Raw genomic sequence first — 25606 nt, forward strand, 5'->3', positions numbered from 1 at the left:
CCCCCCCCTTTTTCTCGGTGCGGACTTACTTTTTTCCGCTCGGGAAGCGCAAGTGTGCGCGAGTTTTTCTATGGCGCTTTTCTTTCGTCGGTGAGTTGGTTTTTCTTCTATTTTTAAGTTACTAAGGTGAATGGTGAGGAAACTTCGTCCTAACAAAACATAAGCCCCAAACAAAAATAGAAAAATAAGTAAAATAAAAGTAAATAAAAATAACGTTCGGACTTGGTTCCTTACAGTATAGATGATCTCACCATTCTCATTAGCATGCTTTTTCGCTAGTCTATCTGCTTCTTCATTTCCCTGCACCCCACTGTGGCCTTTAACCCAAGCAAAGCTGATAGAATTATCACAGAGAAATTTGCATATATTGCAGGATGATCAGCTAGTGGATGCTTTGCACATGATAGCTAGGTGTACTAATTTAGAAAAAATTCGAGAAAGTGTTTTTAGTATCTCTATTATTCCGTTTGAGAAGTTTTTGAACTTTATTTTGAATTTTTTGAACTAATTTAAGCAATTTCGATTTAATTAATTTTGTTCAGAAGATTAAATTAATTTTTAGGTAATCTTATGTTGACTTATTTTGTTTCAGTGATCTTTTGTATGGAGTGTGACGTACATTTTTGTTTTTGCATATTGGAGTACAGTAATACCTCAACTTACGCAAACCCGGAGTTACACGATTTTCAAATCTCGTTGATTCGTCTTTTGTTTGAACGCCAAGCAACTCTCGATTACTGAATCCCCCCACACTATTGTTTGGCTTACATATTCAGACGTGTAGCGCGGAATCGACACATAGCCACAATTTATTCTGTTATTTATTTCTGTGTTTGTTATATCTACAGAGACTTGAGAGACTCTATGTGGTGATTTCTTGTAACCGTGAACGAATCAAAAGACGAGATAAGATTAACGAGAACATTTATTAGCTTACATACATCCAACTTGGATTTTACACAAATTGCAAAATTATACCCCAACTTATGCGAATTCGACTTACACGGTTATCGTTCGGTCCCACCTATCGCATAAGTTCGGGATATCACTGTATCTGATTTTACCCAAAGGTGGCATTTGTTTTTGTCCTTTAAAAGTGCGTTCGTGGCTAAGAAGTTTTGGGAGACTATCCACATTTTGACAAGATAACTCAATCTTTTTTTCTCTTATAGGTGGGTGTAATTAATTTTTGTTCATAATGTTGTTTTTTGTTTGGATAGTTCTCCCCATAATTTTATTTTTTTGTTTTACTTTTATATTTGGATATTTAGTTTAAATATATTTTTTTGGTATCAATTATAATCTTTGTATAATTTGTTTTATTTATGTATATGTTGATTTTCTCTGTAATAATAACTTATGGATTGTAATATTTTTTTGGTTTGTAATGTATGTGTAATGATTTTTGTATTCCCCACATCATGGGTTCTTCCCAGTATGTGTAAATAAATAAATTAATTAATTAATTAAATTCACATTAAAACCTATGGTAAATCAATAATCGGTTAACGAACAAAGTCTTGGAATGGATTATGTTCGTTAACCGATCATCCGCTGTAATAACAATATGCAATTTTTAACAGCATATTATTCTAATTATAAGAAGTATATTAGTCAACTTATATCTAAATTAAAAGTAAAAGTAAATTTAGTAGATTAATTAAGTCTCTTGCTAAAAATAATATTAATAAATAAAATTCAATTACTTCTTCTCGAACAGGCCTTAACTCCATCAGTGCATTCAATTTTAATTGATTTTCTTTGATACCAGTTTCTTTTATATCCAATTGAGAGGGAACCATTTTCATTTTTCTTTCAAGCTGAAAGAAAGTAATAATAAATACATTTTATTAAAATTGAAGAAAGATTTCATAAATGTATAATATACTTATTAATCTCAAAAAAAGTATGCTTTAATGAAATTTTTGTTTATTTATTAAATATATAAACTTTATAAACATAATAATGATATATATATATTAATTTTACCAGAAATATTTACCATTAAGAATTATTTTCATGAAATAAATTTTAAATTTATACAAATTAAAGTACTGAAAATTTAAGTAAATCTATTTAAACCAAGTTCATTGTAATATATTCAGTATCATCAAATAACAATATACTTAGTATATCTTAAATATCATAGTTGTTAGAACTAGTTGAATTGCCATTATTAAAGACTAATACAGTAACATCTGTATCAAATAAGTTCAAAGGCTTTGCACTCAACAACAATAATCATGATCAATAGTCAGTATCAAATATTGAATAATATCACTTCTGACTATGATAGTTATTCTATTAAAGAGACTACATCAGTCGAAAGATAGCTTTGCATTCTATAAGATTTAATATAGGAAGTTATGCATTACTTTTTAGAAGAAATTCCTAAGATTACACTTGTCTAATCAATGCACATTGACTTTGTGAAATATTTGTTATAAACAGATGTATTAAAGATTAAGATCTGAATTTACAAAAATTCTGTAAATATGAATGAAATCAGAGAAATCAATAAAAAGATCATATCTCTAAAAATATTCAGTCAATAAAATATTTGTTACATTGTGTCTGTTTCAATTAATTTTGTTTAAAAACATCAATTTTCTGAGATTGGATTATAAAATTTTAAAATAAAAGGAAATTTTAAAAAACTGACGGGATCTGGTAAGCGATATTAATTTTAAATGGCTAAAAAAATTTAATAAATAATTACAGAAAATTAAAATATTTGATGCAAGCAATACTTGTTATCAAAGAAAATTTATTCTCATAAGATAATGCAGTTAAACAAAACATGAACTATCATCTACTGTACAATACATTAGGTTATAAAAATTTTTATTATTATCTATTATGTTACTTAACTAATTTGTTGTTACCTGCAAAGTTTGACTATTTGAAAAATAATAAGATGTCTTTATTATCATTGTTGTATAGTAAAAAGTATTTTTAATGGCAAATCTTTCACGCATTTACAAAAATACATTAAATAAGAATAATTTGCATTTTGCTATTAATTTAAAAAATTAAATGTTGGCAATTACATTTGAAAAAAAGTTTTTTAAACTATCAGAAAGTAACAATCATTAATAAATATTATATTATTAATAAGAATAATTTTTATAATATTTGAAGCAATACACTTAAATTATTATAGAGTTTAATTAAAACAAGTAACGATAATTACAATATAAGCCACAACAGTTCAAAACTTATGGACTGTATTATTTTGAGATAACTTATAAACATGCACTGTAAGTTTTAACATTTTTTTCTGTAATAAATATATTATGTAATAACTATTTAGAATACTTTCAACTAATTACTATATATATATGAACTTAATTATTAACAATTATATTTCAGATTAAGTTTTAAAGAAAAGAATTAAAAGATGTATGAGTATTTGTTCCATGAGAATAAACAAAGGTCTGATTAGAGATATAATCATCTATACCAGGGATATAATCATCATTGGAACAAATTAAGTTATAGTTTTTTTTAGTTTTGAACTCTCTGCCCTGTTGGAACTAAGAGAACATTCATTCTGTGAGATCTCAGACTAGTATTTTGAATTTAATTCAAATATTAAATTTTATAAATTTTAACAAAAGCTAAAATTTTTGAAAGTCAACAGAGAAGTTCATGAGACTTTATCTCTTGATAATGCTTCCTTTTGAAGTGACATTTGTCAAAAAAAAGCTTGGATTGGATAATAATCTCACTCTCTATTCAATTTTACCAAATTTGGATATTTCAGATACGTGAGAAAGAAGGATGGAATAAAAAAGGAAAGATGAAAGAAGGTTAAGGAGTTTGCCATTGCTATTCCCCAAGTCACTTTCAAGAAAATTCTTCCCTTCCCAAGAAGTTGTAGAAGATTCCTTTCTTCCTAATCAGGATCTACTGTCTTGTTGATTGTGCATCAACTTTGGACAAGGACTTTGTATTTAATAAATGTGTTTACTTACATTAAGGATCACCTCACCTATGAAAAGCTGAATTCTCAAGAAACTTTATTGTGGGTAATTATCCCCATGCAATCCATTTGTAAACTCTCTCTCTCTCGTGGAAGTAGGTGCAAATAGGTTTAGCTAAAACTCTTTCAAGTTCTTAGCCTCTCTCTCTTGGTTGTTTTCAGGTAGCTCATTATATGTCATATTGCTGCAGTCTTATGCCATAAATCAAAATAGTTCTTTGCTAGATGTAATTTTCTGCCATATTTTGATTTTTTAATACATTGATAATCTATGTTTAAATAAATCTTTGTTGTTTTATTATTAACTTTATAGCCAAGTGAATCACTTCTAGGTATCCCTATCTCTCAACTCTGCTTGCCTAAGTTTCCCATATGAGATTGCTCATGCTGTTAGCTGAAAGTCACAGGTGATGTCAGGCATCCTGACCCAGGAGTGCTGTAGTTCTACTGTTCACATTTCCATGACTATCATGGGTTTGACCAGATGGTGAGGAGATAGCCCATTTATCTGAGTAAATCCATCTCTGAAACTTTCCAGAGAAGACTTCAAACCATTCTAGATTTGAAGTCTTCCAGAGTAAAAAACTGATGTCTTTATTAACTCAGCCCTCTGGTCATCAAAGTTGTAATTACCATGCAAATGGCATACAAATAGCATACAAAAGATTTAATATTATATGAAATAAGTTTAAATTTAACATGTTAACCACCATGAGGTACTACTTCTATGACTTGCTAAAAATTTCCCTAGTATTACTTGAAGGTACTGTACAAAGTTTGTGCAGTATTACACAATATACTCTGTAGACTACCATTAGTATCTCAGAGAGCTTTTTTGTAAATTTAGTTTAATTTTCCTCAGTATGGCAGATCCAAATCTATTTTCAGCACATGACTTTTTAATTTTTTAGGAATATGCAACTTATGGCCTGTAATATAAATTCATTTGTCTAAATTTTGAGGCATATATATTAAACCTCAAACAAAGCTTTCAAAATTAGCAAAAATATTTTTAAAAAATGAAAATGAACCCAGGGAACATAAAAATTTTTTTCAATGGTAGCAGTTAATATGTTAAATGAACTTTTAGACATAAATTCAATTTTATAATTGAAAACAGTGGAATCTTCTCCCACAATATATGAAATTAAATTGATTTTAAAAAGATGTACTTTGTTTCTTAAGATATATTAAAAAATAAAATGGAATTGTTTTTTAAATGTTCAAATATGTAAATTATCTTGTTTAATAAAAACGTTTTTAAAAATACATAAACCATAGTTGAATTATTTAATTTTTGAAATAAATTTTTTGTTAAAATTAAATTTTTCAAATACAGTGGAACAAATATTTATTTATTTAGATATTTATCTAATGCAGCCTACTTCATCAATTTTGTTATGTAAAAAAAATACATCTTATGATTTCTATGAATAAAATTACAGATCTACAAATACCATACTAAAATTTGTTGAAGACTTATAATATCACCCATGTATTGATGGCACTTATCACAACTTGCTATTTGTCACAAGCATTCTTCCCAGATAACCATGTAAGAAAATGAGCCCAAAGTCAAGCACACAATGACACAAAATTTTGTACATTTCTTAATGTCTCTTTTTCCTTACTCAATTAAATATATAAAATTTCAATAGGATGTAGTTGAAAAACTTTGAAGCAAATCTATTTTCTGGCCTTGAATTTCTGTCTACTTAAGTGGGAAATTTTATTAAATGTGAACATTTTATACAAGAAACTTTACATCTCTCTTATGAGGAAAAACTGGGACTTTTGAAATTAAACTTCTTACATGAGAAAATTTCTAATGCAGGAACTTCTGAACTGAGTTCTACTGTGCTAATATAAAAAGTTTCCAGAAGTTTTTACACTTCAAAAAAAGTATTAAAGTAACATTTCAACATAAGATATGATAAAAATATGTCTATAATTTAAAATTTATTGACAACCTCTTTATTAATCTCAAATATTAAATTCTCTCAGCCAAATATTTCAACTGAAATAGTCCAGTAAAATTTTTGTTATTTTAAATAACAGAGAAATATAATAAAAAAGTTTTATAAGCTAAAATACTAGCTTAACATTTTTATCTGATTGTTGATTAATTTTCTTTTGAATTCATACAATAATAGTTTAATGATAAAATATTTTTTTATGTAATTTCATGAATACAATTATTTTAACAATTTTAAAAGTTTAATAATTATATTTGAATAAATAAAGGTTATATTTCATACAAGATACTTACATCACTTATTAACTCCAAAGCTTGTTCTTCTTCTTCAAATCCTCTATGACATAAAGGACAACAAGGAGATCTATTCTTCAGTTTTTCAATGTAAGTTGTGAAAATATACTGGCTACCAATTAGGGCTCCTTTTTCACTAAATAATAATAATAATAATATATGATTAAACATAAAAATTATATTTGATAAAAAATCTAAATGAAGACTATCACTTATAGATTTAATACAGAAAAAACATTTATTTTACATAATTTTGATTTAATAACATAAATAAATGCTGTTTTGAATTAGTTTCCAAATCAACTTCACAAATATATTCTAATTTGAACTAAAGAATATATTTTTAAATATACATACATCCTGTCAACCCAATATCATGTTGCGAAGGGTTAGATTTAACTTTGCAATCAGATCTGGATGGTGTAATTGGAAGAGACACAATGTGGGTGAATAAGTTCAGGAGAAAAGGATAAATTATCTGTCTGTTTAAAAAGGTCACTTATTCAAGTAAAAAAAAAACAATAAATCAAACAACAGTCTTAATTAATTGGGCTATTAACCAGGTGTAAATGTGTCTGGAAGTGAAGAGTCACTTGGAGGTCTGGGTGGTGTAACTGGAAAGTGCACTGCATGGTGAGTGGAGGTTGCAAGTTCAACTCCCACTCTGGACTGATTCTTTTCTTCCAGACTGTTCTAAATTATATTAAACTATTATAATTATTTAATTATGACAAGAGATAGTGTCTAACATCTACCTCTAGTACCAAATTACTTAATTTCTAATTTCTTATTAATTGTAACATAAAATAGCCCAATTAATTAAGACTGTTGTTTGATTTATTATTAATATATTGGGCTTTGGGATGTTTATGTATGTATAAAAAAGAGACATTACTCTATCTCAATTTTACCCAAATAGTGATGTAAAAAGTTTATAATAAGTGAATATAGGTTCTGGCTTGATTGTCAGCTGTTCTTTCATCAATCATTCTCTTCAATGGTGAAATAGTTTGAAGCTGTGAGTGGCAATTTCAAGAGTCCATAGTAGGAAGAAATCACATAATCATCCAGTCATCAAAAACACCAGAAGTGAGTGTTTATTAAGGTGTTAGCACAGGATAATCAGGTGAAGCTGAAGAACACACTTGCAGGTTTGGTGGGAATTGATTGAATAGCTCCATAAGTTGGTTGGAACTGGTTGGAAAAGCTTCATGTCCTTGGAAAATTAGTTTTATAGATTTACCTCTCCATCAAACATTCTAATTGGTTTTCAGGTCCTAGTCCTCACATCCTGATTGGTCATTCACTTACAGCCCAAAATAAACTTAAAAAAAATTTTGAGTTCATTTTGGGCTGTAAGAACAGCTGATGTTACAGTTTAATTTGATGCCAAATGTGATTCCCAACTGAAGATATTTACTGATCTTAGGATTTATATTATTTAAATCAAAAGGTATGTGTAGTTTTTCTCAAATGATTATTCAAATTGAAAAGTTCAAAGTCACCCATAAATTTATCAAAAAGCTAATAGTTCATTATTATGTTTATATTCTTTTGCTATTTTATCGATAGAGAAGTGTTAAAGTGAGTGTGGAGATGCTTGTTGGGTCTCATTCCATATTTTTAAGGCTTACAAGTCACCCCCATTTCAGTATTTAATTTAGTTAGTGTATTTAATTTAAACCATCCTGCATCTTTGATACTCAACCCAAAATTATTTTTTATTGCATTCTGATTTAAAAAAGTAAAATTAGAATGCATACTTTTATTTATTAGAGAAAAAGAAAAGTTTAAAGAAGTCATTTACAATTGAAATTTACCATTAAAATATTCTATATAAATACATGAAAAAGCTGCTTAGTTGTAGCAAGTAATATTAATACTAATAATGTGTTTAATTAAACAGAAACATTTTTATTGAAGACTTGGACTAGGTACAAGTTACCTATAGCCTACTGAAAACTGTTTGGGAAATTCTTTAGCTTTTGGGAGATAAAAACTTCATATATAAGATTCAAAAAATTTTTCATCCTTTTTTTGTTTTTGGATAAAAGTCATGTCTTCTATGTTGTAAAATATGATATTAAAAATTACTATGACTATTTAAGAAACTTGCATCAGTCAGATTAAATGAACCAGAAATGATGGCTAAATAAATCAAAATCAAATGTAGTTTACATTATGACCACTGTAAATTTTCTACTGCAACTACACTCATTGTCATAAAAAAATCCAACAACAAGTTGCCGAATACAACTGACGGAACTGACTAGATCAATCCAACCAATCTTATAATAGGATAGCAGAACCATTCACATTGAATACGCTCATGTTGTTGGCCAATTTGTTATGACTAATCAGAATGGGTAGAATCAAAACTCCTTCATTGCGCACTAAGTTTTATGGCAATGAGTGTATAAGAAATGCCATATTTTACTATTTCATTACTAATCTCTGGGTACCATTATATAGATCAAAGTACACTTTCCATTAAAATTTAAAATTAAACATATATAATAAAAATATTTATTAAAATTTGTCAAATAATAGAAAAATAATCATGCAAGAAAAGAAATAACATGAGTATTTCTGTGTGTATTTATTTCAAAAGAAAAGTTGTTTATAGGAAGATGAATTTTCAAATGCTGTAACCATAATTAATGCTAAATGTGAGATCTGCCGGGGATATGGAATTTGGAATACACTCATATCACTTATTCGGCAACTAATCTTTTAGATTAGCATCAAAGTCGAAGGATGGCTTTTTCCAGTTTATATTGATCATGATTTGGAAAAATTGAGATCCTGTCAGGACTGACACCAGTTAAACTATTTTAGTTGCGGTTTAACTCGCGTATATATAAGATGATTACTAGGAGGGCTATTTCTAAAGTGGAGCATTGCATGAGTGACAAATATTCCGAGCTCAATAAATGATAGAAATCAAATATACAACATAACAAATATTATTTAATTAATGAATAAATGAAATATACTATATACATATCTCTAAAATAACATAAGATAACAATGGAAGTACAATGGAGTTAAATGAGCTTATATCTAACTATACCTATATTTCTATACCTCATGTGAATGCTATACCTGAGAGAGAGAGCTCACAATAAACAATATATATACTACCTCGACTTATACAGTACTCATAGTCGTAGTCTGAGGAGCTTGGGAGATGGATGATGTGGACCGGGAGAATCAATCTTCTATGCGCACAGTATAAATTATGGTCAAACATCTACAAGCACCTTCAATATTATGGGAGGCTGCCTAGGGTTATATGGCACCTTAAACTGTGGAAGCCTGCCTTCTTATGGTTTCTCTGAATTGTAGAGAACAGCCTTGAATGGTGGGAAAATTCCCTTTTTATTGAGACCTCTGCCCAATAGCGTCCATGGAACATGCAGGATGTGTAACAAGTGCAGAGCGAGTAAACTGACTTGTGGCTATATGAAATAGCGATAAGCTTGCAAGAGAAAGGAAGTTGACTTCCCTTTTCTCTGAATATGATGAAAATTACATCCTTTCAAGTGAAATTATTTAAACAAATAAAATATATATCTTCATTATATTAAACCATTTAATCTAATTAACTCGCGGATCTCACATAAATATTTAAATAATTTGTTGATATCAAGAAAATTTTATAGTGACCTTCACAGATAGCATTAGTAGATATTTGGTAAAAAAATTTAACACAGCCAAATACTTACATTAAAGATTTTGATACACAATGATTTTTAATAACAATAAAGTATTCTTTTAATTTTAATCACTTTTAACTATAAAATTATCACATAATTTTAGTCCAATTTTTTAAATTTTCATAATTAAGTATTATATAAATTTGTATAAAAACTGAAAAAACTTACTTGTGTAACTCTTTAACTTTTTTTTCCAACATTTCAAGGCTGCTGTCAAAATCATCACTACCACATAATTTTATAATTTGATTCTTACGTGATTCCAAATCTCGTTCCTTTTTTGTTAATTCTTTACTAATGAAAGTTTTAATGAAAAGAATATTAATAATTAATAAAATTTTAATACAAATGTAATAAAATTTTAATTTAAATCTATTGGTATCCATCAAACAAACAAAAATTTACAGTACTACAAGAAAATGTATTATAATGTTTTTCAATTTATTTTTATCAATATCACTTAATAATAATGATCGATTATGTCTACTGATAAGCTTGCTCATGAAATTTATCATATTTTCATTAAAAACCATCTTTATTATGAAAACTATTTTTGTGAAAAAACTATTGTAGAAAAATTATTTTTAAGTTCTATAGTCTATCATTAGAAGTTTAAATATGGTTAGTAATAAAATAGTCTTCTTTCAATTATAATAATCCCATAAAAAATTACAGCAATTATATTTTCAATTCTACTACTTCATGAAAGCAAACCTAAAACTTAATTGGTTTCATAACTAGACAGAACCTAATACAATGGGTTCATTGTATAACAATTTAAAATTTCTATAATGCAAAAGATTTGAACAAAATCAAATACAAATAAATTTAATTTCATATTAAATTGATAATAAAATGGAAATTATTTTTTGTTTTGTTACAAGAGTATCAGAAAATCTTTTATTAGTTTATATACTCATGTCAAAAAATAAGCATAAAATATTCAGGATGTAGTCAAATATTCCACAGCAGTAACATGGAATTTTTCTATTGTTGCAGTTTAGCCATAGAAAACAATTTATTATCATAAGATACTGGTAATGATAATGCCACAAAGATATTACATGGACAATTTTATAAAAGGAAGAATTATTGGAAGACTAGAAGCAGACCAGTTGCTGACATATGTGTCTAGTATTTCAAATGTACCACAGAGCAACATATCAAGGCTTTGAGTCAGATTTCAAAAAACAAGTACAGGTATACCTCGCCTTATGTCGGTAATTGGTTCCAGGAGAACGACGTAAGTCGAATTTACTTGTCTCCGAATCTACTTATCACTAGGCTAAACCGTAAATTACCATTTCCGGTTCTGTATTTTATTTATTAATGCATTTTTAATAATATATGGTTAATAAAAATCTATTTTAAGCTTACAAACAAATAAATTTTAGTTTTTAATATAGTACAAAAAAAAGTAATGTAAATTTACGAATGCATGTACTGTAAATACAGTACGTACTTGTATATATTTTAATATGATTTTATGTGCTTTAAACGTTTTTCTAGTCATATTACGACTTCAATATTTGTGGCGGACAGACGTTAAGTCGAATAAAATGACTTAAACTTGATTTTTATTTTTCCATATACTTTTTTAACAAGCGACGTATAATCGGGAACGACGTAACTCGAAACCGACGTAAGTCGAGTTTTTATTTTTCCATATACTTTTTTAACAAGCGACGTATAATCGGGAACGACGTAACTCGAAACGACGTAAGTCGAGGTATGCCTGTAATGCTGGACATCAACCAGGCAGAAACTCCAAAATGTCCAAGAGTTATTACAGATCACCTCAACTGAATTGTTATTTGATATTAACTATATGATGTAATAGAAGAATGTCTGGTAGGCAGTTCTCTACATAGATGTGTATGGATACCAGTGTTAGAGATTCACAAAAAACTGTCTACAAGAAGCTTCTGTAAAATGGTCATTTTGCCAATGTCCAGTATACTATGTTTCATTGCTCTTTGTGCACAGAAGTGTTTAAGATAGTGTCAAAAACAATGACATTGGATTTTTGAATAAATGTGGCAATGTTCTGTTCACTAATGAGTCCAGAAAGTCTACAAAATGTTATGATTAAAATGTAAAGAGAGCAGAGAACTCAATACAGTCTCTTGAACATTGTGTAAATAGATCAGTTTATAGACGATTGTTTCATGGTTTTGAGCAACATTATGCTTAATGGCTGTACTGAGCTCCACATGTTTGTAAGGGATGCCATTACTATGAGCTACAGAGATAATTTTAAAAGCCTATCTGAGACTTTTATGTAATGTTGTGGGTGCTGATTATTTTTTCATGAATGATAATGCTATACACATACATACAGCTTTACTCATCAATGACTTTCTTTGACGGTGAAATATTCATTGCATGAAGTGACCAGCATAAAACATCAGATGTTCTGATCTAAATTGCAAAGAACATGTTTAGAATGTTCTAGAAAGACAAGTTGTGTGTCATCAACCTCTGTCAAGAACACTCCAGAAGCTTCAAGATGTTCTTGTTCAAGAATGGACTTTGCTCTCAATAGAAAAAATAAATAAACATTATAACCAGCATGAGCAATTGCTATGCAGCATATGTGCATGCAAAAGGCAACAACATACTATATTAATTTCCTGTGCAAAAGGATTTATGACAATGTTTAGTACTTTTTCTTGTTTTTGGTTTGGTATAATTTAGATTAAATTTTTGGTTTTCAACTCTTTTGTTATATAAAAAATACAATAGTCTGCTTGTATAATTTTAATGGTGTTTTGTTCAGTAGCTTTAGAAATATAGGCCAAATGAATAGTATGTTTATTTTTGGACAAGAATATAAATATCTTGAAGAAAAATAATAAATTAATTCTGTAGTTATTTTTTTTTTTAATCTTCATTCATAAAGCTTTTTGTCGTTTCTTTCTCTTATTGTTTTATTCTTTTGTAGATACTTTTTGGCTATAAACCAAGTAAAAATTCCTCAAAAAATTGTAGTGTGATAAGTCTGCCAAAACAGCCAAAAAATAGCTATAAAAGATTAAAACAATAAAAAAAACTTTTTAATATTTAGAAAGAAAAATTTGCACTAAATCATTAGTTTCAATTAACATAAAACATATCATTTCATCTGATAAATAAAGAAAGAGATTAATAATAAAAAACACAAGTTAACTTTTGATACATGCTAAATTTTATAACCATTACAACTCTGACAGATTTGATGATTTTATTCTATTAAAAATATAAAAACAATTTAAAACAATGTTGTTATTCATCTGTACAAACATTTTGTGAACAATTTTATATAAAAATTAGTGAAAGAAATTATAGAAATTTACATTTATTTGCAAAATTGTTAATAGAGAAAATTAGTCAAATAATGAAAAATACCAATAATATCATAACAGAGCTTTTTAATTTTTCACACTTTGCAAACATAATGAACATAATTTGTATGTTCTAGATAAATAAAATTGTCTCAAAACATATATCTACAATTAATCAAATTTTTATAAAGTTACTTTCAAATAAAACATATTTCAAAAAGTTGTTTACACCTTTAACTTATGAGGTTTCAAGTATTAAATTTTCACCTTTGTTCTTAATAATAGAATTAATTAGTGAAGAAAAATTAAAACAAATATAAAATGTTTTTATGATTAAAAAGTCTATATATGCCTGTAAAAAGTACTGATATTATAATGCAGATAACTATATAGTGTCTAATAGACTTTACTAAATAAATAAGTTGTATGCAATGTATTATGATAATTTAGACTGATACTAATTGAGTATCAAATGCATTTATCATTGTAAAAAGGTCTTTAAATGGAGAATTGTCCATGCTTACAATTTAAAATGATAGATTACATTATAATTTATAGTGTGTAGTAATGAGTAACAAAGTGTTAATTAAAAGTTTAGTTGCTTGTAATAGGTTTTCCTAAAAATTCAAATGTAGACACAATATTATGGTTTATGTACTTACAAAAGATGTTTTCTTGTTGTTTCTAATGAAGATAAATTCAGCTTTTTCTTCTGCATAATTCCATTTTTACTTTGAATCTCACTTGTTAAATCACTAAATTTTAATTTTAAAAAATTTACTTGTAATTTTTTAGTAAATTCAATCACTTTTCTATAATTTAATTAATATTGTATTTAAATACCTGATAAATTTTTCTAAATGTTGATGAATTTTTTCACTTGGAATCATTCCTAAGAGATGTGTAATAGTACCTGAATGTTCTGCTTTACTGAAAAAAATAGAGTAAAATAATAATTTTTTATAGTTAAATCATAAAAACACAGAAAATGCTGATTTCTCTGGAAATCATTAAAGAATGAAGAACTGTAATTTTTGTAAAATAAAGAACAAAAATCAGTAATATCTTCATGATAAAAATAAAAATACAGATATTTTCTTTATGCTGTTGTAATTAATGTTTTTTACTTTAAGTTCAATAGCTATTATAGTAGTAGTTATATTTAATGTCATTCTTATTCAATGCAAGCATTATTTTGAACTGAGCAACAGAAATGTCATATTAATGAATGTTACAGCTGAAAACAATGAAAACATTAAATACATGGCAATATAAGACAAAAACTGAATTCTTAAATTGAAACATATAATCATATATTTTCTTTATTATAGTGTTTTTACTTTAGTTATAATGACTAAGTCATTATTAATTTTTAATTATTAAAATGTAATTCCTTACATTTTCTTTATTGCATCTTCTTTACGTTTCTTATCCTTCGTTAGAAGTTCTATTTCAGCCCTTACTTTGTGTTGTTTTTGCAATTTATTCATTTCAGCACTATAAAATACAAAATTGATTTAACAATGATATGACTGCAAACTCATTACATTAATGTACACTTACTTCAACTTGTTTAACTCAACTTCATGATTATTTTTTTCTGTCTTTTTCTCATCAATTTTTTTACGAAAATTTTCAACACCTACTGATTCCATATCCTTTAGTTTGTTATCCTTTTTTAATTGATAAAAGTATTAAATTGGATCAATAATAAAAATTTCTCTTATATATTTTATAAAATTTTTAAATGTCTTAAGTGAGTTATTATTTTTTGAAGAAACAACTTTCTAATTTTCAGAATGACATTGCTGATTATTCAATAAAGAATAAAAATGAATTTTAAGGAAAATAATGAAAAGTGATTTTTTTAAAAATAATGTGTAGAAGGAATGATGTATTTCAACTGTATTCAGAAAAAACAAAAAAAAAAGATTTCTTATTTTAATTGCTTTTTGTTTTTAATACCCTTTATTTAAAATTTATTATTAAGTGATTTAAATTATTCAGAATTATTTCATTGCCCATGACACTAAAACTTTTATGAGTTTCAAAGCAAATAATTAAATAATTAAGTTATATTTTAATACAACGACGAAAGGATCAAGCCAAAGGTTGTGTGAGGATCCGAATCCAGACTTTCCGTGTGTTTACATCATTTGTTCATAATATCACATCTTAGCTATACTTTCATTAAATAACTGTTAACTTTCACACATGGGAAAAAAACATATGTTAAGTTCTCAGGCCTAATAATGACGCTTTCTCATCACCTTTCGACCTAATATCTCGATTTCAACAGTACAACATTAAAACAGAACAACGAGTGACGCAGTCGTCACCCCGTCCTCAAAGAGATCAGTCTCAAGTTCCGTATCTTTTTCCGTGTGCATTGTGCTTTTCGCTGGACCATCAGACTTATTTAAGTGCCTATTCTCTGGATTAACATTGACCCAAAATACTTGATTGCCTAACTGGACTAACTTGTTGTCAAGACCTACTAGCAACTCACTAAAACTCAAGGTATTTATCACCACATGCAACTTCTGTAAACTCTCTCTCTCGAGAACCACAGAAGTGTAACCGAAATCTTAGATCCATTTTAATGTCTATTATATATATATATATCTCATATCAATTGTAGCAAAGACCTCTAACAGCTAGCATATTTAGAATCGACATATTTTATATCCTGTATGGCCTATAGTTACCAATTAAATAGTTGTTACATTAACCTGTCTCTGAGTAAGTCACTTCCGGTGCGCTGTCTCTCCCTCCATCCTGAATCGTTTGCTCACACACGTGATCGTTCGCGCGAGAACACAATGGTTTCTGTGTCTGTCCATAAACACACAGTGGTGTCAGTCAGTCCTGACGAAACTTGTCATTGCGATCTTCGCCGACCAATGTCGACCCTTCGGTCACGTGGTGCCAAAGTATAGGGAGGCCCTTCGGCATTGTCACAGTTGAGTAAAGAAAAAATAATCAAGTGGAAAAACCCACACACATTCTATTTCTCCTGATTTCTTAACAGATAAATCTGATCAAATATCTCTCCAATTTTAACAATTATTACTAAGGTTGTAACCCAAACCCTGACCTTAGCCACTACCAACCATTAATTCAGTTTGGTTGACAGCTGTTATCAATTTTATGAGGTAAAATGAATAACAATACTGGATAGAAAGAGGTAATAAATTTGTTGAAACGTTTGATTTCTGACAATTAACATAACATAAACAACACCCGGATGCAAATTGAACTTAGACCATATTGCATCAGAATTCCCTGAGGGACGAGTATAAAAAGGGGTTGCACCCGCACCTCGGGGCAATCGTCAAAAAGAAGCTTCCAGGTCAGTAACTCTATTCAGACCTCTCCTCATCTACCCTACCAAGGGACTGCTCGGGACATGATTGATGCATTATAGAGAGGACACCCCTGACACTCTCCACAGTCCACGATAATCTCACCAACATTGTATGAACAGGACATGACTTATCAGAGGTATTTTAGCTACATAATTGTAAGCTCTCTCTCTTGCGGGCTTAGTTTTAGTATAGTATAACACGTAACTACCCCTATGTATTTAACCCTTTTATGTTTTTATTAAATTTGTTATTGTATTTAAAACCTATCTACCTGTCTTATTTGGGGGACGGACACATTATCAACTTATCCACACTAAACTCCCCACTCGATTTAAAGCCCTCCTAACTTGACAACGTGAATTAGTTCTACTAACTTGTTGCCAGTAAGCGGAGTCAAAAGAGTTTGCTGCTCTGCCCCCTTGGTTCTCACACTTTTATTAAACTACAGTAGAACCTTGATTATCCGGACCTCAATTATCCGAATTTTTGATTATCCAGATTGTTCAAAATAAACAAAAATTTTAAGAATTTGCTGATTTGCACTTGGCAAATTGCAATACTGTTTATGTACATGATGGAATGCATAACTTTTTTTGTTCCAACAACGTCTCACCCGGCACAGTGGTCATAAACTTTTTAATACATTTTGTGTCGTAATAAAAATATAACTTGACATACATATTTATAAATAATTTATATTGAAATTACATCATTTTTATGGCCAAGGGCAGCGTAAGGCATGGGCAATGTGGACCACTGCCTATGGCCTCGCAGTCCAAGGGGCCTCGTGCCTTGAAAGTTTATGCATTACTTAAATGCCGTGAATACGACGAAAAAATTTTACTCGTCATAAAACGATAAATAGTTTGCATTTTTATGAATAAAAATTTGAGTTTCAACTGCTTTTTACTGTATTTTATAAAATCTGTCTTCTTGTGCCACCAGAGGGCCTTTAAACAATAGGCAGTCTGTTAGTACCGGTCAGTAGTAGTCCAAATTCAATACGAACGTTTGTTTCTTGAAAATTTGATCACAATTTAATTTGTTCATGATTTAATTTGATCACGATTAAATACAGTATTTATTTTTAATATTACCGATATGTCATTGAAAAGAAAACGTGTTGTATTATCATTAAAGACAAATTGGATATAATCAATGCTTTGAAATGCAGTGAGTCTGGATGTTCATTATCTAATAAATTTGGTGTTGGAACGTCAACGATCTCAGATATAAAAAAACAAAGTGAAAAAATTATGAAGTTGAATTGAATTTCTTAATAAAAAATAATTTAATATTGAAGCTACAGTAAATGTAAATCTAGACAAATAAAAATTATTCATACTGTATGTACTGTACATGTCTTTCACTGTCAATTATTATTTTTTCGATTATCTGGATTTTTCGTTATCCAGACTATTTTCATCCCCAATTAGTCTGGATAATCGAGGTTCTACTGTATATATATTTTAAATATGTAATTCAAACATATAATCTAATGTTCTGATGACTAATTCTCTTATAATTTAACTTTCTACTTCTATTCTGTTTTTCAAATATCAATATGTAACTGATTCAAACACCATTATTCTCTAGGAATTATCACATCCACAGATTCCAATAATACTAGCCTAGCAACAACTTTCCAGATGTATTTTGGAAATTACAAATATTGTTGTAATTTCTAAAATGCATCTGGATAAAATAAAGTTGTTGATAGGCTAGTATTTTTGGAATCTGTGGATGTGATAATTCCTAGAAAATAATGGTGTTTGAACCAGTTACATATTGATATTTAATTCTCTTCTTTCTGTCTAAAGAAGCATGTGTTGCTTCAAGTGAAGAATGTTTAATTAAAAAAGTGTTTATTTGTAATTATAAATTTTGCAATGTTGATAAAATATGTTATATTTTTAACTTCTTATATGTATATAGCTAATTATTCAATTGAAAGTGTCTGCAGGTTCAATACACATTCAATAATTATCTCAAGTACTACTTTTCATAAAAGAAAAACTTGTGAATTATTTTTTTTATTTGCTACTTATATATTACTAAATTTGAGAGAAACTTTTCTTGTGTTAGTTCTTGTTAAAGAAAATAGACTTAAAATAAGACATTTTTTAAAATAAAATATTTTTAAATATGTAATTAAAATATTTCTTCAACAAATTAAAAATATTCCAAAAGACTACATTATAAAAGATAGACAAAACTTTATATCATGGAAGCGAAATTTCACTCATACAGGCATTTACAAAATCTTACATCTGTAAAGATAAAATAAATAAAAACTGAATGCTTTTATTTATAAGATTAAAAGCATTCTATAAATATAATTTTTTTGTCATCAGTTAAGAAAATTAATTTTATATTAAATTAATTTTATATTACTTTGTTATTAAGTATATATTATATCATCAAATGCTACATATAATAAATCAAAGAGTTTTTCATTTTATCAAAAAAAAAATTTTATTGACAAGATCCATGAATTAAAAATAAATCTAAACTGTTCTTATATTTAATTATTCAATCACAAAAACATTTAATTATAATGTTTTAAGATCACTGTATTTATTAATGACAACAATATTTAATATAATGTACTATTATTTATATAATTTAAAAAATAAAAATAAATCAGCCAATTAACTAGAGAAGGATATCATGAGTGGTAACTTGTGACTGTCTGATATTGGGGTACTATTACTACTTTACATAACAAATTACAAACTATATACAGTATATATATAGAGGTCATTATGTAAAGTAAAATTAGTTTATATTGGTTTTAATTTAAAAATAATTTATATTCCCAATGGGTTTCAATATCAATATACAAGTCGACCCCCCTATAACACAGTTGATTTTTCTGTTTTATATGAATTTCTTGTTGTACAAGTCACTTAGATTTTACAAATACGTGTGCCGGGCTGTGAACAGCTCACGTATTTGTAAAATCTAAGTGACTCGTACAACATGAAATTCATATAAAACAGAAAAATCAACAGTGTTATAGGGGGTCGACTGTATTGGAAATATATTGATGTTGAAACTCATTGGAAATATGCAAATTTCATAAATTAGCTTCATATGACTGATAATACATAAATTCAATACAGTGGTACCTCAGGTTACGAACGCCCCAGCATACGAAATTTTCAGGATACGACATGAAATTCGAACATATTTTTGCTCCACGATACGAACAAAAACTCACCATACGACGTTACATTAGTTCGCATTTTTCATTTGTTCTTCTTACTACAGTTATTTTTTTAATGTATTACTTGGCTTTAATTTGAGTATGTTTTTCGCGTTGGAACGAATTATTTGGTTTTACATGTAATCGTATGGGAAAAGATGATCCACCTTACGACATTTTCATGATACGATCTCAGTTTCGGAACGGATTAATTTCGTATCCTGAGGTACCACTGTATAGGACAATTAATAAGTATTTCCACTTGTTACACTCAAACTTCTTCAGAATGTTATGAAACTTCAATTTTAACTAAATTAAAAAAAATACATAGTTTAAACATGTAATATATTATGCCTTTATAATATGTGTTAAAATATATATTAGAAAGTACTCAGCAAACCACAAAGCATAACATACAAATAACATCTTATCCTTGCCGAGAAAATACTTATTTTATAAACAAATGTTTTCAGCCTGATTCACAGGCCATCATCAGGTTGTGAACGAAATTAAAACTAAAACATTCCAAAATAGAATATAAATTCAAAAAATTAAATAACAAACATAACAACATAAAATAAAATAAATTAAAACAAAAATTAATCATGTGAAAAATACAAAATAAGAATATAAGATTGTTTACTAACAATATCTCTAATAAAATTAAATTACTAATTTAATTAGTGGAGTTCTTAGTAAATTTTTTAATCATAAACTTCCATGCAGAGGGAAGACTTTCTGCATCCCTTGCATTCAACATTTGTTTTATAAAATAAATATTTTCTCGGCAAGGATAAGGTGTTATTTGTATGTTATGTTAAAATATATTTTGTAAAATTAATTAAAATATATTCAAGATTCAAAATTTTTGTTTTTTTCATATTAATATTTATAGGTCATGGGAACTCTGCATCTCTGTTCTGATCAGTAACTAATTCTTTGCTCTGTGCTCTCTTGCAACAGCATTGCTAAATAGTACAGTGTCATCTAAAGCATTTCATCATATCATGAGTTTAGAAAGCCAAACATGCAAGACTGTTCTCTGAGTGGGAGATGGTACTGCATTGTTTAACAGTGCAGTTGCAGAAGGATGCAACCATCTTAATAGGAATCATTTGTATTTCATATACTGTTTTGATTGGCTCATTTTAATTTTAAAAAATTAATTTTAATCATGTATAATAATTTATATAAGTATTATATAATAAAAATTGAGAGATTATTTTGTGTTCTTTTTTCTTTGGAAATGCTGTAGTTCAGCAAGGATTATCACAAGCCATCACTAAATATAATATCACAGGATAACATACAATCATTTATGAAAGATTTATATTTGCACAAAACTATTAAATATATTGCATAAATAATAAAATCAATAAATAATTTTAGATTTTTACTCTAAACATTAAAAAAACAATTAACATAATTTACCATTTCCTGTATATCATGCTCCAAATCATCTTTTTTATTACCAAGTGTACTGGCATGATTAAGTTCTGCTGTAATTGAAGAAATTTTCTCCTTGTTTTTAAACTAAAGCAAATAATAAGTAAATCATTAAATATAATGATATCTGATCAATAATAATTTAATTCTACTACAGTTCAATTTTTATTTATTACAGAAAAGTTTTAATAAGTGTAAAAGGTTTTCTTGTATTTTTTATTGCACTGAAGAGGCTTTAACTGTCCTCACAATGTACTTTAATATGTATGATAAAAATAAATAAATAAATAAATTTATTATTTTACAGCTCTTATTCCCTTATTTCAATTCTGATTTCTATGTATCTTAATTAACTATTTTAATAATTTAACTGTTTTTTTAAATATCAATGAAGAACAACAATTATTAAAATTATTTTTAAAATGGCAACTTTGAGTCTGAATCATGAATCATCAATTCCATATTATATGCTGTAAATGTATAAATCTTGAATTTTCATTTATAGGTAATATTCATGTTTTAGTTTCTTGTCCTTTAATTGGTTAGCTGTAATTAATTTCTTCTAGACTGAACAATGGTATATAACAAGTCCTAGCCAAAAAATGTGATGATAACCAAGCTTAAAATTATTATAGGTAATATATTAAATGAATTTCTAGTAAATCAAAAGATAATAAAGAGGTTGAGGCGCACGTTTTAAACGTGTACGTGTGACGTTCGGCGCCGCTTTCCCGTAAGCCTAAAAGTTTGACAATGGTGTTTGGAATGTCGAGCGTAATTCCACCGACTATCCAAACACTATTGTCAAACTTTTAGGCTTACGGGAANATAGGAATCATTTGTATTTCATATACTGTTTTGATTGGCTCATTTTAATTTTAAAAAATTAATTTTAATCATGTATAATAATTTATATAAGTATTATATAATAAAAATTGAGAGATTATTTTGTGTTCTTTTTTCTTTGGAAATGCTGTAGTTCAGCAAGGATTATCACAAGCCATCACTAAATATAATATCACAGGATAACATACAATCATTTATGAAAGATTTATATTTGCACAAAACTATTAAATATATTGCATAAATAATAAAATCAATAAATAATTTTAGATTTTTACTCTAAACATTAAAAAAACAATTAACATAATTTACCATTTCCTGTATATCATGCTCCAAATCATCTTTTTTATTACCAAGTGTACTGGCATGATTAAGTTCTGCTGTAATTGAAGAAATTTTCTCCTTGTTTTTAAACTAAAGCAAATAATAAGTAAATCATTAAATATAATGATATCTGATCAATAATAATTTAATTCTACTACAGTTCAATTTTTATTTATTACAGAAAAGTTTTAATAAGTGTAAAAGGTTTTCTTGTATTTTTTATTGCACTGAAGAGGCTTTAACTGTCCTCACAATGTACTTTAATATGTATGATAAAAATAAATAAATAAATAAATTTATTATTTTACAGCTCTTATTCCCTTATTTCAATTCTGATTTCTATGTATCTTAATTAACTATTTTAATAATTTAACTGTTTTTTTAAATATCAATGAAGAACAACAATTATTAAAATTATTTTTAAAATGGCAACTTTGAGTCTGAATCATGAATCATCAATTCCATATTATATGCTGTAAATGTATAAATCTTGAATTTTCATTTATAGGTAATATTCATGTTTTAGTTTCTTGTCCTTTAATTGGTTAGCTGTAATTAATTTCTTCTAGACTGAACAATGGTATATAACAAGTCCTAGCCAAAAAATGTGATGATAACCAAGCTTAAAATTATTATAGGTAATATATTAAATGAATTTCTAGTAAATCAAAAGATAATAAAGAGGTTGAGGCGCACGTTTTAAACGTGTAAACGTGTACGTGTGACGTTCGGCGCCGCTTTCCCGTAAGCCTAAAAGTTTGACAATGGTGTTTGGAATGTCGAGCGTAATTCCACCGACTATCCAAACACTATTGTCAAACTTTTAGGCTTACGGGAAAGCGGCGCCGAACGTCACACGTACACGTTTACACGTTTAAAACGTGCGCCTCAACCTCTCTAACAACTGAAATTTTGAAATAGTCACATACTGGATGGGAAGCATAACGAAAATAAGAAAAAAAAATTAATGAAAATATGTATTAAACTGCCAGTAAATTATTTATGAATGTAATACTGTTACTTCTACAGTTCAAATTTCTGTACTATGAATCTTGAACATACTATGTGATATTCTCACTCTGTGCCACAAGTTGTCAACTTCTGATATGTACATAAATTGTAATATTCTTTTCTTTTGTTTCTTTTAATCTTGTATAAAACACATGATATTTGTAAAAATGAACATATATGTCTTTTGAAAAATTAAAAAAAGGAATTTTTTTAACTTTTCTTTCATTGCAACCTATGGCACAGAGTGACTACTATTATTATATTCCAGACTCACAGTACAGAAAAAAAGGAAACATTGAGCAATAAAAAACACTTAAATATTATATTTCTAATTAATTTACTAACAGTCAAAATATATTTTCATTAACTTTTGTTCTTATTCTTATTTTCATTGTGCTTCCCACCCAATATATGACTATTTAAAAATTCAACTTATTGTGTTTTGATTCACTAGAAATTTATTTAAAATATTCCCTATAGATAAAAATTCAAAGTTTATACATTCACAATGTACAATATGGGATTGCATTCTTTCATTGTAATGTATTATATTAATATGATTGATTGATCTGGTTTTGGTTATAGCATGGTTTATCTATACTAATATTATAAAGAGGTAATGTAAGTAATTAAGTAAGTAAGTAAGTAAGTTTGGATGTAGCGGGTAATCTCTGAAAATACTCATCCGATTTCAAAAATTCTTTCACCAATATTTAGAATGGAACTTCAGGGTGGACATAGGCTGTATATTATTCCATTAAACATTCATATAAATTAAAAGATATAATCTAGGTTAAGGCTTTTATGTCCAACAGATGACACTATGAGTACGATGCCCTAAGTTTGCTTTTCTGTGAAGCATTACGCTTTTCTGTGAAAATGAACTAAAGCAGATCATCTTCTATCTATCTATAAAAATAAAAATGTAATGTTTGTTTGTTCCTACCGATTCCTTTGACATTTTGACACAACGCTGCATTCGAATATGCATGTGTTTTTATATAATATACGTGTCGAAATTCCTTCCACTGAAGGGAGATGGTTAGGATTAAGGCTTACCATAAAGAACTCTGCTTCTATTTATACTATTTTAGATGCAGTTTTTTGTGTTTTTGATTGCATTTTAATAGGGTACGTCAAGAGAATGTACACTAAGAAGAAATTTTTCGAAAAATTTCCCCCCCACGGGGGAAATTATACATTTATAATAGATACATTTTGAGCCACAACAATGTGTGGTGGGGTCTGCTAGTGTATACATAAAATTTAAGTGATTTTTATGACAAATTAAATATTAATCTATAAAATACACTTTTTAATATTGATATATATCATTCAATATAAACAATAGACAATTTGTTACAATCAAACCATTGCATGACATGCATCATGTAATGATTTGATTCATAATTTTCAACTTTGAGAACAATCTAAACATACATTACACATTTAAAAACTTACTATTGTATCAGAATTGATTTTGCAAGAATGATCCAATTCAGTTTTTTTATCTCTGAAAGTATCCAATTGATTCTGTACATCATTTTCCCCTTTTTCATGTTTTTCCTAAAATTAAATAAAAAATAATTATATCCAATGCTTAAACTAAAATTTTATTTAAAACTATTAATGTGATAACTAAAATTATAAGTACATGTTGTGCTTATTAGCTTGTAAGAAAGCTCTCTAATAGATACTTATATTTAGCACAATAAGCATTAAATAGAAATAAGTATTACATTTTTGATTTGTAAGTCCATTAGGCCAGGAACACACATGCATAAAATTTGACATAAAATCTAAAATAAAACTGGAAACTAAAAAAATTTTCTGAAATTTTGGCTGAAAAATAACTGAAAAAAGAGTAGAGTATGTCCAGTGGTGATATTCAGCGGGTTCGCACAGGTTCAGCCGAACCCGTTGTTAACATTTTCAAAGTTTTCCGAACCCGTTGTTAAACACACGTAACATTTCTCAGTGGTTTTGTTTCTTTTAAAAAATATATTAAAATATACGTATTATACTCTGTAACACTACTAAACTAGAGCCTTATACCCTGTTCGCCTTGGTGCAACCTCCATCGACCGTTTCAATCTCGACTGAAACGAGG

The 25606-nt window shown here is 27.9% G+C and overlaps 1 protein-coding gene across 1 annotated transcript in view; it reads right to left on the reverse strand.

Annotated features, from left to right (window-relative positions):
- LOC111626938 (DNA repair protein RAD50-like) overlaps positions 1 to 25606 on the reverse strand; it is a 65592-nt gene that overhangs the window by 12136 nt on the left and 27850 nt on the right. The window contains exons 10-16 of the mRNA XM_023370473.1: positions 24958 to 25062; positions 14860 to 14969; positions 14140 to 14226; positions 13959 to 14051; positions 10142 to 10267; positions 6255 to 6390; positions 1707 to 1820 (exon numbers count right to left, since the gene is read on the reverse strand). Coding sequence (XP_023226241.1) covers positions 1707 to 1820; positions 6255 to 6390; positions 10142 to 10267; positions 13959 to 14051; positions 14140 to 14226; positions 14860 to 14969; positions 24958 to 25062 — 771 coding nt within the window. The remainder of the gene's footprint in view (positions 1 to 1706; positions 1821 to 6254; positions 6391 to 10141; positions 10268 to 13958; positions 14052 to 14139; positions 14227 to 14859; positions 14970 to 24957; positions 25063 to 25606) is intronic.

This window comes from Centruroides sculpturatus, unplaced genomic scaffold, assembly GCF_000671375.1.
Source record: "Centruroides sculpturatus isolate CEXI.00-Female unplaced genomic scaffold, Cexi_2.0 scaffold164, whole genome shotgun sequence".
NCBI classification, from domain to species: domain Eukaryota; kingdom Metazoa; phylum Arthropoda; class Arachnida; order Scorpiones; family Buthidae; genus Centruroides; species Centruroides sculpturatus.